Source organism: Chanos chanos, chromosome 10 (genome assembly GCF_902362185.1).
Source record: "Chanos chanos chromosome 10, fChaCha1.1, whole genome shotgun sequence".
Taxonomy (NCBI): domain Eukaryota; kingdom Metazoa; phylum Chordata; class Actinopteri; order Gonorynchiformes; family Chanidae; genus Chanos; species Chanos chanos.
Window position 1 is genome coordinate 23,189,021 of NC_044504.1, and position 15,379 is coordinate 23,204,399.

Sequence of the window (15,379 nt, forward strand, 5' to 3'; positions counted from 1 at the left end):
CAACTTTGGCAGAAAACAACATGCTCTTCATATTTCATGCTCGTCTGCAGTTCAACCGTCAATGCCATCTTTTCATCTACATCATATTAAAAAATGAACTGATTATTCTCTGGCCCTTAACATCATACTCAACTGCAAAAGTAAATAAAAGTGGAGCAAAATCAGACGAAGATGAATCCATTAAAAAACATTTCAGGAAGAGTGACTTACGTCACAAACACGGCTAAACATTTACACATGCACCTATCTTAATGATGTTCATATTTTGGTAAGGAGTTCTGTGTCACCTCTCAAAAACTGCAGTTCACAAAGCCTGAGTTGGCATTGCATACGTGCAGAATGGTGCAGATAGCAACGCGTGCCGATGTGGCACAATATGAAATCCTTTTACAGTTATTCACTCGGATCACGTGAGAAAGTATACAGCTGGAAGTGGAGCGCTTCCTCTGTACTTAAGTATTCACCCCTTCAAACGTAAAAAAAAAATCGTGAGGAAAGCGTGTGTGAGACTCTGCACGTAGCACGGTGGGGTCACTGCCGCCAGATGGCGAGCTCAAAACAGGAGGGACGCATTCGATAAAGAGCGGTGGCTGGATTGAAATAGTGGTAAACAGCACTAAGGAAGGGGAACGTAGCGAAGCCACATCCTTTAGGATCGGGAACCGGGAGTCTCAAATCTGGAAACGGACATAGTGTGACTTCTACCCTTTTCTGCGTTAATGGCATTAAGGAGGTGAGAATTTATTTTGCAAGCGCCGCGTCATTGAAGTGTTAGGTCTATCGGTTTGATCCAGCATGAACAGATGAAAGTAGTTCTGGGCAACATGCAAGTTTCAGTTTTGACCAAACACAATGCATGCCACTATTGTATGTTCTGAGTGTGCAGTATCATATGTGGGTAATTTTTTACCCCATAAGTGCAAAGTCTTGTTTTCTCATTTGTCAAATAATCGTATCGTTTAACCCTGGTCGGACACCGGCTAAAGTTTTGTATGGCTCAAGGGATGCATACACCCCGGAGGAAGGTTTTGAGTGGGTGTCGCTTTTCACGTCTAACTTGCATTTATACGGAATCTATCAATAGTCTTATAAATAAATGGACCACGGGGAGTCGTCTAACATCGTATGTCCTTTCTTTACCTTTTGATGTGGTCCTAGTCAGTCCATTTGTAGGACAGTTACAGTCACCAAATCATGACCGGCCTCGTCAGTTTAAGTAGTTGTATTCCCTAAAACGCCGTTTCAGAAAGTTTAGTTGTTCGAAATTTTGAATACTATGACTGAACAGTTAGATTGTTAGAATTGAAGAACTGTTTTGTCCCACTGCAAAATGCAACGTAGCGTGCAACACCTCAGGCTGACCCCATCTCACTTTTCACTTGATGGAGTTGCCAGCGAGTTGGCACAAACGTAGCGCCTATTTTACAGTGCGTGCAGTATGTAATCCGGTATTTTAGCGATGTAAATTGGTATGCAGATAAATTCATCTCTCTTCCTCTCCCATCATTGCGAAGAGGAGTCGTGGGGGGAAGGGCGAGGACGTGGCAGTCCGTACCGCTACGTTGAAGTACGACTTCTTATGGCTTCCATGCGAGACCCTTGAATGCTCACGAACGTAGTCTCTCCACGTCCCCCAGAGCAACTGCACTTTTGTGGTCCATCAGTAGATAAGTCAAAAATATTAATGTCGATTTTAAAAATGTGACTTGCATTGTGACCTACATCGGTTAAACAACTCTTTAGAGCCGTTACTGATATAAATAGTGAAAGAAAAAAATAAATGGTTTAACGTCCATTGATTGAAAAACGGCACATTCAAGCCATTTAATTTTTTTTTTTTTAAATCGTATTGAAGTGAGTGTGAAAACGTTACGACACAGAGATGTGTTACACTCACTGACACCCAAACACACACACTTGGAGGTTAGATTAGTACGGGGCAAGTTTCTGCGTGTTTTAAGAACCTTTAGGCATCACTTCGTCTTGTGAGTGGAGTGCACACCTTCTTCCTCCTGTATACACTTGCACACATGTGTCTGCACTCAGGGACAGATTTGTAAAATACACTCACACACGAATGCATAGACATGCAGTTCCTTTCTTCGCACATTCAGCCTCCACTAGTCCATACTGACACACACGTATACATGTGTACTCAAAGGTACACCCAGAACTGAAATAATTTAATGCAAATCTCTCCTGTCCCATTTTGCTCATAGTATCATTGAATGGAGTAAAACTGCATCACTGCAACTGTGTAAGTGAAAGTTATACCTAACCTGGTCATATGTAGGTCTCTCATTTCTCTCTCTTGCACGTACGCACACACACACACACACACACACACACACACACTTGTATTCATATGTTAGTGGGGAATTCCTGCACCTAACCCCAGCCCAAACCCTAAGCCTAACCTTAACTCTAACCAAATTAGTTGTAACAATATCTTTAAGAAAAACAAAATTACAGCTGTGGAGACCAACGACTACTCCCATAAAACCACCACTTCTCAGATGTTAACATCATCATGGGGACATTTGGTCCAAACAGCATCACAAAAATGTGTCACACACACACACACACACACACACACACACAAACAAACACACATAGTGTCTTTGTATGACTTCATTTGGAAATATCAAGGTAATTAGTCTTGTATTGTTTAAATGGCTGACTGTACTTCAGCATAGTATGAGACTATATGGAATGGACACAGGAGTTGACGTACATTCAGTGTCTTGGAAAGATCACAGCTCTGCTGTCCATATGTGGTGTTTGAGGGTGCCTGTGTTCACACTTGTGAGATTTTGATTTCTCTGCATCAGGATGCAGAAAAGAATAAAAACCGAATATGATTAGCAGAATCTGAAATTTTCTGCTTGACATTTTTACTAGCCTTTCTTTATATGTGATATTTTGGTTTGTGTTTCCAAATTGAATTTATTTATTTTTGTGAAGAACCGTTCTTCAGTATTTTTGCTAAAGCATCTGATAGTGTTTAAACAGGCAGTGGCCCTCAGTTTGCCCACACACACCAATTTTAGTAAGCATGTAGATTCACCTCTTTGGGTGGATAAAAGCCTGAGAGAAAGCTTGACTGACTGAGATCGGTTGGCATCAGGATGCTTTAAATTGAACCGAATGCCCATACATCATGCTCATGTGTCTATGTGTATGGCTCTCTCTCTCCCTCTCTCTCTCTCTCTCTCTCTCTCTCTCTCTTTCTCTCTCTCTCTCTCCCTCCATCAGGATGATGCTGTGTTTACTGGTGTTGAGTTCTGTTCTCCACACACTCACTGCTCATAATGACTTCTTTACCTCCATTGGTAAGATTCTCCTTTTACTCTTCCTCTGTTGTAGGGAAGAGATGCCTTAATGCTGCTCTGTGTCCAGTGTCTCCAGTCATCCCCAATCTCTAATATGAACTCTTACTAAGAAAATGCACAATTTTTCTAGCATTTTTACTCTGAGACAGTCATTACAGACTCTTCCTTCTGTATCGCTCCCAAAGTCTTTTGAGGTCAGTCCGCTTAATGGAGCTGTTTTACTGAAACATTGCTTGACCAATGATGATTTACGATTTTTACTTTGGCATTATTTTTTAAAGTTAACATTGCCCTAAAAATTTCTAGATTTTCAACTCTACAAGATCACGTCGAATGGTTGGGAACTTTATGGAAACTCGTGGAAAAGAGTGCTGAATAAAGAGTTTTCCGGAATATTCTCGTTCATTTGTATGAGTCAGTAGCAGTTCAGAGCTGGACTAGACTGTGAGGTTAAAAAACAAACTGCACACCACTCCAAGAAGGCTAATTTGAATAGCTGGCCAGATTGTCTGTCCAGTCTCTCTGGTCAGAAAGAAATACTTGTGGTTTTTATATTTAGTCTAAGCAGGAATTGGTTCTGTAATGAGTCTGTGTACATTCCATCTCTTTTATTTCTGGTGTTTTTGTCATTTCTGCTTTTGATTGATCTGTTTAACTGCTAATTTAATCCTCTTTGACATTCAGGTCAGATGACAGACCTGCTCTACACAGAGAAGGATCTGGTGACATCACTAAAGGACTACATCAGAGCTGAGGAGAATAAACTGGAGCAGGTTAAAGCGTAAGTGATTGTACACACAAGCACACACGCAGGTATTTGTGAACCAAGGGATTAATCACAGACTGCTGAATGAGTGTAAATACACTAAGAAAGTGTAGAGATCTTTTCTAGTGAGGGCAAGCACTTCAGATGACTATGAAGTAGTGGCCTTAGTTTGGGTTTGTAAATATGTAGTTTTGAAGTGTTAGTGCAGACATCTGAGTACACATTACACAATTCACAGTCTGTGACTTGTTGGATCGTTGGCCACAATCGTACGAAACAGAAAACGTAACAAGGGTACAAATCACAGATGGTCACTGTCAGTTTTTACATTAAGAAGGCTTACATGCACAGACTCGTACTGCACGTGCTGTATTCCAAGAGGACTCCGTCTCTTTGCGGGACAGGTGGGCTGAGAAGCTGGACTCTCTGACATCCACAGCCACTCAGGACCCAGAGGGTTTCCTGGGACACCCAGTCAATGCTTTCAAACTTATGAAGAGGTTAAACACAGAGTGGGCTGACCTGGAGAACCTGGTGCTCAAGGACACTTCCGATGGTCAGTGTTTTTGTGTGCATGGGTGTGTGGATTTGAATGGATGTGTGGACTAATGGAGACATGAGTGGGGGTATTTCCCCCAAAAATGTATGTTAATATGTCATATCAAGCAGACTTTATCTGTACTGATAGACAGTTCTGTCAGTTTCAGTGCTATGACTGTGTGATGTACAGTTGAGCACAGTTAGAGTGAAAACACATAGTAAAATACTCATTTTAAATAACTGAGCTCAGTGAGCTAGGAGGCTTGTGAGAAACTCCTTCTGTCTTGAAGTTTAGAGAAAAAAGCATTATCGTTATCAAAACATGAAAGGAATGATCTGTTCTGGATTCACTTGTAGAAGTGAAACTAAATATTTAGAAGCTGTGGGAAATTATATTTATGTTTTTAATCTGTCTTTCTCCCCCTTTCTCTCCCTCACTCACTCTCTCTCTCTCTCTCTCTCTCTCTCTCTCTCTCTTTTTCTCCCTCTCCCTCCCTCCCTGCCTCTCTCTCTCTCTCTCTGTCTCTCTCTTTCTGTCCTGTAGGGTTTATTTCAAATCTGACTGTTCAGAGACAGTATTTTCCCAGTGATGAGGACCAGACAGGAGCTGCCAAAGCCCTGCTCAGACTACAGGACACATATCAACTCTCCACCAATGCCCTCTCCTCTGGGGACTTGCCTGGTAAGTATGGTCATGCGTGTCACAGAGTTTGACAGTTGAAACCTAAGGATCTAAAGATTGTCTAAGGAGCTAGAGCAAGGTATTTATCGAAACAAGATTACATTTCCATATTACCATATTACTATTAATAATTAATCTTCATCTTGGTGTGGCAAACCCTGTGTGTGTGTGTGTGTGTGTGTGTGTGTGTGTATGCGCTATATCTCAGGGGTGATACATAAGAGCCGTATGACAGCAGAGGACTGTTATGAGTTGGGGAAGATTGCGTACTCTGATGCAGATTACTACCACACCGAACTATGGATGGCCCAGGCTCTTTCTCAGCTTGACCAAGGAGAGGAATCTACTGTAGACAAGGCCACTGTGATGGACTATCTGAGTTACGCCATCTACCAGCAGGGGGAGCTAGAGAGAGCACTGGAGCTCACCAAGAGACTGCTCAAACTGGGTGAGTACACAGGAAATTTCAGTAAATCAAAAATACAATATTTTAGGTATAAGTATAAGCAATGACCTTACAGGTCAACAATGCAAATACAAAGTTAAAATAATTTGTGGGCTGAATAGGTTTTATCAAGGCATTTTTTAAATTTACTAACCCTCTCAGTGTTTGTATGTGTGTGTGTGTGTTTGTATACAGACCCAGAGCACCAGAGAGCCAAAGGGAATCTGAAATACTTTGAGTTCCAGTTGGAGAAGCAGAGAAAAGAGGCAGCAGAAAGGAAAGAGAAGGTTAAAGAACCAAAAAAGAGTGATGTGGATAAAAGAGAGGCACAGAGGAAACGCTCCAAAGACCCCCTTCCCGAGAGGCAAAGATATGAACGGTTGTGTAGAGGAGAGGGTGTGAAACTGGTAAGGATTAGTGTTCTCTCTCTCTCTCTCTCTCGCCCTCGTTGTATCTCGCTCACCTTTCTTTCTGTCTTCTGTCTTATTTTGCTTTCTTATTTACCTGTTTAGACTCTATTATTTGCTCTTTCTTTTCACCTGTAGACCCCCCGAAGGCAGAGCCGCCTGTTTTGCCGTTACTACGACAACAGCCGTAACCCCCATTTCGTGTTGGCTCCAGTGAAGCAGGAGGATGAGTGGGATCGGCCCCGTATTGTGCGTTTCCATGACATAATCTCTGACAAAGAGATCAGTAAGGTGAAGGAGTTGGCCAAGCCCAGGGTGAGTTGTGTTGTCCTCTGTCTTGCCTTCAGTTGTCATGGTTTACTTAGGGGCTGATCTGTGTGTTTGTAACCTTTTAGCTTAAAAGGATACTAGTTTGTCAGTATATTTGTTTCTGAGTAGTTACTGGTGTTCATTCGGAGTGAACTTGCTCTAAAAAGTCAACCTCTTTGATCTTTACACTGAACCTTTTATCTGAAAATCATTACTAGCTGGAACATCTTCAAAAACTCAATTATGTTGTAATGTAATGTTGCTTAGAGGGATTTTTGATGCATTCTGGAACTTTGGTGTTGGAAACAATATAGAAATGAGAATTTTCATACTGTCTAACACAGGTAAGTCTTTTCCTGAGAGACTTATATTTAAATACTGTACATTTGACTGAATTCCGCTCCAGTCATTTCATATTTGTGGTCTAAAGCTACAAATGCTTGTCCCTGAATTTCAACTCAGTCAAAAATGACCGAAAGTGGGATATTTTTGTGAAAATGAGCTTTGATAGAAGTTTTTATGTAGTTTCTTTCAAATTGAATTCAGTTCAGTTAAATTCAAAGTCTCTCACTTTTGGGACTGGAGCAGCAATCTCCCCTCAGCATTGTAACCACGTTCAGTCATATCCCTATGTTGCAATTTTTTTTCTCCTTTACCTTGGAAGAGAAGCTTCAGTGTATCGAAGTGTATCGTCCTTAGATAGTCAGTGTGATATCTGTCTAAGCAAAGAAAGTGATAAATAGTGACCAAAAATTGATCTTGACAAGACTTATTGTGATCCTTCCACTTTGAAGAGAGCTGAAAATGGAACCCTTAAAATCTGTTCTTGCACCTCTAATTTGTGAAGTTGTCATAATTTGGGTCGTGATATAGATACCCAAAATATTAATAATTATAATTAAGAGGCTGTCTGGAACACATAAAAATTTGCAGCAATGTACTTATATACATTTACCGTTCAGAAAAGCAAGCAAAGGGTAATGAAGCTTGTTAGTGCCAGAGTTACAGGGTAAGGAGAAAAACCCTTCATACTCGATAGCTAGGAGAATTGTGGTGACAAGTGCCTACACAGGGTGGCATAAACCCTAGTTATGAAGTTCTCTGGAGTGGTGGAGCTTGTAAGGGACACACAGAATGGAGTGTAACCCCTGTACCGGCTCCAGCTTCGCAGGGCCACCATCTCCAACCCAATCACGGGCGTGCTTGAGACTGCCCACTATAGGATCAGCAAAAGGTATGTCAGAGGGCTAATGCCCCTCGAATTAAACCCTCGTCACCGTCTCTGCTTTTGGACGTGTGAACTCCTCAGCAAACAAACCAACCAACCGAGAAATAGAGGAGTAGGAATTAAAGTGCCCCCTCAAAGTGAAAGACTTGCATTGGTTGGACATTCCAGAACATTCTGTTAGTTTATTTAGAAAGTCCACTAGTAGATGCACTGGGAGGGTAATGGGACTTTTGCTGAGCAGTTTGCCTTTGGGGTTTAACATGGTGTGGTGGATGGAGTTCATGAAGAAAAAGTAAACACAGTTTTTACTTTTTCCATACAGGTGTGTTAACATGCATTCTTACTGTAGCTGAGCAGGGACAGCAAGAAGATCTACTTTGCAAGCAACATTTAACATTTAACATCTCAATGTTCACACCATTTATGTAAGCTAGCATTTGTAAAGAGCTGAATGTGGAGACTGAGTGAGCTGAACTGTGTCAGTTGAGTTGAATGGACGTTGAAACTTCTGTTTGTGCAATGTCAAGTATGTATGTGGTGTAGAGTTGATCGCTAATTAGTGTTAACATGCATTCATTCATAGATGACTGTTTAGAATTGAAATTAGTCATGTGTAAATGTGTAGAGTTGAGCTTATTTACCAGTGAATCTGTAGAGTTAAGTTTATTCATGAATGACTGCGAAAAAAAATGAATTTATTTGAACATATATGTGTTGAACTGCATTAAGACTATATCTGTTTCTGAATGTGTAGAACTGAGTCAACATGAAGCTGAACGTCTGGAGTTTATGTCCAGATACATTAGTTTTGAGTTGGGTTGATGTGTATGTCAGTCTAGAGTTGAGACTACATGAAGTATGTTGTTGACATCAGCAAATATGTGGGTGAATGAGTGATGTTATTGTGTGTGTAAATAGATATATTTCAGAGGCTTGTCCCTGCTCTGCTCACAGTCACGCAACACAACATTTTATAACCACCACTGATCCCCTCTCTTCTGTCTGTGTCTTTCTCCTCTCTCCGTGTTTTTTCTGTCTACCTTTTTACTGTTTTCCTTTTATCTGTGTTTGTCTTTATGTGTTTCTCTCAATCATCCCGGCTCTCTGTCTCCTCTGTCCCCGTTTACGTGTTCATGTTGGTCTTGTGTTGCGGGATTAGCTAAGACGCGCCACCGTGCATGACCCGATAACGGGGGAACTCACCACTGCTCAATACAGAGTGTCCAAAAGGTAAGGGGTGAAAGGTGAAAGGGTACAGGTCAAGGTTAGTTTCTCCTGGCCTTAGTATGTTACAGGTGTTTTGTTGGGCTATTGCTATTTTATCTCTCCACCGTGTTTGTCATTACCATTATAAGGGCACTTTAATACACTCAGACATTGACTCGGTCATCTGATCTGTCATGAGATTGAAATGACTCCTCTTGTTGTGCAGGCTGATGCAAAGCCACCCAAACCCTCTGTTTCACACACAGAGAGAACACGTTTTAAAGGTTATTTGCTGTAGATAAGGTAAAGGTTTGGGAGAGCAATGCTCCACACTGTCATTCTCATTTTCTTCTCTCTCTCTCCCACCAGTAAAACATTTCTGGTTCATGGAGGAAATTCTCTGTGTCCTTATGTAGTTAGTCAGTAGAGTCACAGTCACTGAAATAACCTTTTAACAGACTTATATTTGGAACCCCTTTTATTCTGGAGCCAGTGCTACTGTGGTTTAGCTTATTAGAGGGTTTTGTGGTGTGTGTGTGTGTGGTGTGTGTGTGTGTGTGAGTGAATATGTGTGAGAGTGACTGTGTGGGGACACTGGGTGTGGTCAGTGGAAAGTCTGTGGCCACACATGTGTCTCCCTTCTTTGGGTTCTTCAGAGAGCATTAATACCTTATCCTGAGGTGAACTTGAGAGAGAGGGGTAGAAACACAGTGACAGAGAAAGAGAAAGAGATTATGACACAGTCACGCCCTAAGCTGATTGGAGATTCTGTTGGGTGGGATCCTCCTCTTTTGGTTTGGCATGATCCGATCCTCCCTTCCCCCCCTTTTTTTTTCATTTTCCACCTCCTTTCACTCCCTCTAAGTCTTGTTACACCTGCGTCCAAGCTCTGAGACAATAAAGTCATACACAGTCAGACCTTTTACCAAACAGGTTTCTGGGTCTCTTTCGTTTTCATTCTGAATGCAGTCCATTAATGTCTGTTGACCTGGGAGTGCAGTTAGAATAAATGAATGAATACATTTCTGTATGCATACATGAATAAGTGAATAATTGAATAAATAAATGCTAAATGTGGGAGGGAGGGATGGGGGGAGAAAAAAATGTTAGTGTCCTCATTTGAGACCCTGTAGGAGCCTAATTGGAAAGGCCTGATTTAAAGTATGATTAATTGCATGTGGAATATTTGAATTGCGCTTATTTGAATTTCACTTTAATTTGAATTGTGGTCATTAATACTCCTCATCTTTACTGACCTGTACTTTTTCATCCCAGTGCCTGGTTGAGTGGTTATGAAGACCCAGTGATTGAAAGGATAAACCAGCGAATCGAGGACTTGACAGGTTTGGAAATGGACACTGCAGAGGAGCTGCAGGTATGAGGGGCTCTTTTCAATACTGTTTATTCTGTTATCAACTGAATAATATAAAATAGACACCAAAACAGACTGATGTTTATTCACCTCATGAAATATGTTGAATTATATTGAACATCACTGATGGTATGGATTGATTAATACTTATTACTTATGATGATTAATCTCTTTAGCTGTGTGAAAAATGTGTGTTTTCTTGTTTTTCCCTCACTTTCTTCTCCAGGTGGCAAATTATGGAGTAGGAGGACAGTATGAACCTCATTTTGACTTTGGAAGGGTGAGTTGCTCTCTCACTCCTGAATAGCAAAGTAACTCTCCTCACACTGCTGTAGTGCCTCTTCAAAATCTGAAAAACGTTAGAGTGTGACAGGTATCATCTTATCACTCTGCTATGCAATCAAAGGCAGATGCTTGTAGTGTGTGTTTTATATATCTTTTCAAAACATGTCTTTTTTTTCAGGCTGAGGCAGACTGTAAAAATGTCCAAAAACCTTCACTGTTATCTATAAACAGCACACTAGATTATTTAGTTCATATGGTGGTGTTTTGCATTATTCGCTCTATGTGTGAATGTGTGTGTGTATGTGCGTGTGCGTGTGTTTGTGTGTGTATCTGATTGTATGTGATTGTGTTTTTGCAGAAAGATGAACCAGACGCATTTAAAGAGTTGGGTACAGGAAATCGCATTGCCACCTGGCTTTTCTATGTGAGTGGCTTTTTCTGTTTTATCTGTCTTTGTCTACATCAACATAGATTCATGTTAATCCGTAATGTGTCAGTTAATATAAACTGTATTTGACTAAAGCACATCACACTTTCCTTCATTTATGTGGCCAAACAACTCAATACGTTCTGGTTTCTGAACCGTTTTCTTTTTTCTGCCACGTCCAAGCTGCAGAAAAGGGTATTCTGATGCCTGTACTGTAATGAGAGAAAGAAACATCTTACGACCGTCTTAAAAACACTGTTTGTCAAAATATGGGTCAAGACCCATAGGTAGGATGAGGCCAGATGAGTTGGTGGTTGTGTATAGAAATGATCAAATTTATTGTGTATACTTTAGAAATGAAATATAGACAAATTCCTCAAGAGGCAGTCTTTGCAGTCCTGTTACATATTATAGGAATAAAACAAATTTTAAAGGGAACTTGAAAATTCAAATATAAAGTAGTTATTGAGTGTGCATTCCTTACAAGCCAATTAGCCTGGCAGATGTAAGCATCATACTGAGAGCACTGTGGGAGAGATTTCTGTGTTTGATGTCTGGAAATTGGCATTAATTAGGAGAGTCTAATAAGCGCGGATAAAACTAAAGTGAGGCACATGCTTGAAATGGTTCACTCACAGTTTGCTCAATTTAAACTACATAATATGGTTCATGTCGATTGCTGCTAATTTGTAAAACTATTTTCCTTTATTTTCTGCATTTTATGGTGACATTATGCAAGACTATGTAGTGACTGACATTGAGGAGGTTGAGGAGGAGAATGGGAATGAGATTAGACAGCACCTCTGTGTCTCTGAGAAGGATGTAGACATGGTTTGTGAGGCTATACAGACAGCAGAACAAGGAGAGGTTGGCATGGCAAGTGAGAAATACTGTCAAGGCATGGCAAGAGGAGAGAGTGAAGCTGGAAAAAGAAAAGAGGAACCTGAAGAGAGGATGGAGAGAGCTAGAACAGGCTCAAATGCAAACTCTGTCCTTACTAGAAAACCAGCCTGACTTGCTGAGAGGGGAGGGGATGAAAGGGGAAATTGATGTAGGCAGTGAGAACTCGAGGAGTTGTAATGAAATACTGGACAAAGACTGGACATGGGTAAATGAGTTGTTAGGAGGTTGCCTTGAAAGAGCTTAAAGAAAACATGAAAGGGCTGGTAAAGGAAAAGAGGAAAATTGAAGAAGAGAGAAAGAAACAGATGAAAATAAAGAAGAAAACAAGCAGAAGGAAAAAGCCGTGAATGCAGGAGATAGCAAGAGCTATAAATAGTGGACAAAATAAGACGAAACAGCCATGAATGACGGAAAATGCAGAAACGGAGAGGAAAGGGAAAAAGAGACGCTGAAATGTTTATGGAGGAGCCGAGGGCCCACGACTGACCACATTACAGGCTCGCTGAGGGACAAAACAACAGTTGAGCTGTAGAAATGAAATAGTAGTGAAAGCCTGGACAGAGACGAATGAGCAGTAAAGGCAGATGGAGTCTGCTTGGACAGGGGATAAAGAAAAGCACAGATGCCTGCTAAAGGAGAGAAAGAGGACGTTGAATATGAAAGGAAGAAAGAGAAGCTGGAGATAGTGATAGAGAAAATGGTCAGAATGACGAGGCTGGAGCTTCTCAAAAGGGAGCATTGCTGTTACCATTGAACAGCAGAAGGTGAAATAAATAAGAGGGAACAAAAAAAGAGAGAGATGGAGGAAAGAGGATAGAGAGCAGATTATCAGTTTTGTGTAGAGCTGAAGGACAAAGAGAAGCACATTACGCCCTTCCAGACAGACAGAAATAGACTGACACAAAAAGAGGAGGATGGTTAGAAGAAAAAAAAAAAAGAAAAAAAATGGAAATGCAGTGAAAAAGTGGGCTGAACTGAAGAGAGAGATGGAGGAAAAAGAGGGTTTGTTTTTGACAGCAGTGCCTACTGTGATGTTCATAAAACATAACATGGTCCAACAGACAAAACAGTCCAAGATCCCTCAAGCAGCAGATGGAAAATTCACCAGAAAAATAGTTAGAAGAGAGAGAGAAAGAGACAAAGAGAGAAAGAGAGGCAGAACAAACTGTAAAGGTTTATAAAGGAAGAGGAACAGGCCAACAAGAAAAAAAAGATTGCCAAAAGGTTCGAAAAGGAAAAAAAGAAAAGTTGGGGTGTATAAAAAAGCACATTATGCTTTTGCTAAGGAAAGACAAGGAGGAGTCAGAGGACTCTGGTTGATTAGGAATTAAGAGCTGAAAGTATAATTTTTCAAATGGGACAAAAAGAAAATTCTTCCAACAACATGTCCAGAATAAATACGTCATAGAGAAACTGAGCTATCAAGATAAAGTTGAAAAACAGATGAAAAAGGCTTATAAAATGCCTATAAACACCAAAAAATTAGAGTAATAGAAATCAGGAAATATTGTCAGAGCTGTGCTCATCACACTAAAGACTGAATGATCTGTATGCAGTCTAAAAACACTTTAATAGAAACTTCATCTATTGACTTTGTGTCGCTTAATTTCTCTGTTCTGTATTTGATTAATGCAGGAATGAGCCATAGTAATGGAATAAATAAATAATTGTACAATAGTTCTGGATTGAATGTATGACTTAATTGTTGTCAGCCAGGGGTGTGGCCACAGGGGTGGCATGGGGTGACAGCTGACACCCCTGTAGTGTGGTGTACCACCTCTCTTGCTGGCACAAATAAAGCTGTTAAAAAAGTTTTGCTTTGTGACATTGTCACATCAGTCAGTTTAACTACTCACTGTAGATTAAACAATTTGACCTCAGTTTGTTCCAGAAAGGAAGGTTGGATGCAAAATGGGCATATTGACTTTCTATGATTATTCCATCCCAGCATTTGTCCAAGCCTTCTCCCACACTTTTATGTTCTGGACACACCCCTGCATATGTGAAATTTATGATTTATAATGTGTTTATTACATAGTTGTGGGCATGTTAAGTAGGTGCAACATGTACTAGGGTACTTGTCGGCGAGTAGAGAACTATATGAATTAGTGAAGAGATATAGTATTGATGGTTAAATATTTAAATTTGTTTTTTCTCTGTCACAGATGAGTGATGTGGCAGCAGGGGGTGCTACAGTGTTCCCAGATGTAGGCGCTGCAGTGTGGCCCAAAAAGGTAATCAAACAAGCAGCCTCTTTTAGAATGTTGTTTCAGGAGGTTCTCCGTATTTTGCAGGGTACTACAAACCTCTCTCTCTCTCTCTCTCTCTCTCTCTCTCTCTGTGTGTTCACAGGGTACGGCAGTGTTCTGGTATAACCTGTTTGCCAGTGGTGAGGGAGACTATAGCACACGACATGCGGCATGTCCAGTACTGGTGGGCAACAAGTGGGGTGAGTGTGTCCCTGCCAAGAATGTCATCATCTCTCTGACAGTAAAGCTGATTAAAACCTCTGGTAACAAAAAAAGAAAAACCTCACCCAGCAGAGATAGTCAAATCTTTGTCAGCTGTTGGAATAAAATAGGCTAGGCTTGTTGCTCAACTGACTTTTAAGTACATAGAATCATCCAAATCAGGTTTTGATTGTTTTTGTTTTTGTAATTATATTGAAATACTGCAGACAAAACAGAGTTCGAATATGAAAGTGAATGAAGGAAAAATGGAATTGAAGGAATTGAAATTCAACAAAATTCAGATTACCATAATGTCACTCACAAACTCACTATGATCAGACTGAATAGCTCTTTATTACGTGGTGTAATTTTTGATTGATTATAGTTAAGGTTATAAGATAACAGTTAAAGTTCAGTTTTCTGGCAATTAAGTTCAAGTTCACTGAATCAAATTTCAGCGAATTAAAAAGCTCTGTTTTTTTTTCACCTGTAAAGATCTGTCTTCTTCATTCTTCGTCCGTCTTTGTCTTTTCATTTTTTTTCTCCCTTTCTCCTCCTTCAGTATCAAACAAATGGATCCATGAACGAGGGCAAGAGTTCCGACGACCCTGCGCCTTAAACGAGATGGAATGATGACTGCACTCCTCTTCCATCTTTCCTCTCCTCCCACCTCTTCCCTTCTTCCTTTCACACTCCAGGATGTCTTCATGCACAACACTCTCAATATTAGGGTGTGGACTATGACAGTCATTCCCCTCATTGTGGTTCCTGCCCCCTGGTCCAGCTCAGCTTTAAAACCCCGGGCTGGGGTACGGTTCCTGGAAATGATGTCTCCGGTTGTCCCTGCTGCTTCCGTTGTACCCTGGACTCATGAGAGGCCCATTTAGGACTCAAAATCGTTTATGGTTGTTGATGTTTTCCTTTGCCTGTGATTTGTTTTGCACTCTGTGGTTTTGACTGGATAAACAACATGCTCTCTTTTTAAAGCTAGGAGAACCTGTGTAGATCGTAGAGTAGGAGAGGACGT

General features: G+C 40.7%; 1 protein-coding gene across 2 annotated transcripts; it reads left to right on the forward strand.

The window, feature by feature from the left end:
* The first annotated feature begins 670 nt into the window (after positions 1-670).
* Positions 671-15,300, forward strand: p4ha1b (prolyl 4-hydroxylase, alpha polypeptide I b). Of its 2 annotated transcripts, none has more exons than XM_030786292.1 (15): positions 671-733; positions 3,256-3,332; positions 4,017-4,113; positions 4,503-4,654; positions 5,183-5,320; positions 5,529-5,768; positions 5,961-6,172; positions 6,311-6,487; positions 7,645-7,715; positions 10,191-10,290; positions 10,514-10,567; positions 10,931-10,996; positions 14,068-14,136; positions 14,255-14,351; positions 14,915-15,300. In XM_030786292.1, the coding sequence occupies exons 1-15, from the start codon at positions 720-722 to the stop codon at positions 14,983-14,985; spliced, it is 1,635 nt and encodes a 544-aa protein (XP_030642152.1). In that variant the 5' UTR covers positions 671-719; the 3' UTR covers positions 14,986-15,300. The 2 variants fall into 2 exon arrangements, with proteins under 2 accessions (XP_030642152.1, XP_030642153.1); XM_030786293.1 differs by lacking the exon at positions 7,645-7,715 and adding an exon at positions 8,869-8,939.
* The last annotated feature ends 79 nt before the right edge of the window (positions 15,301-15,379 follow it).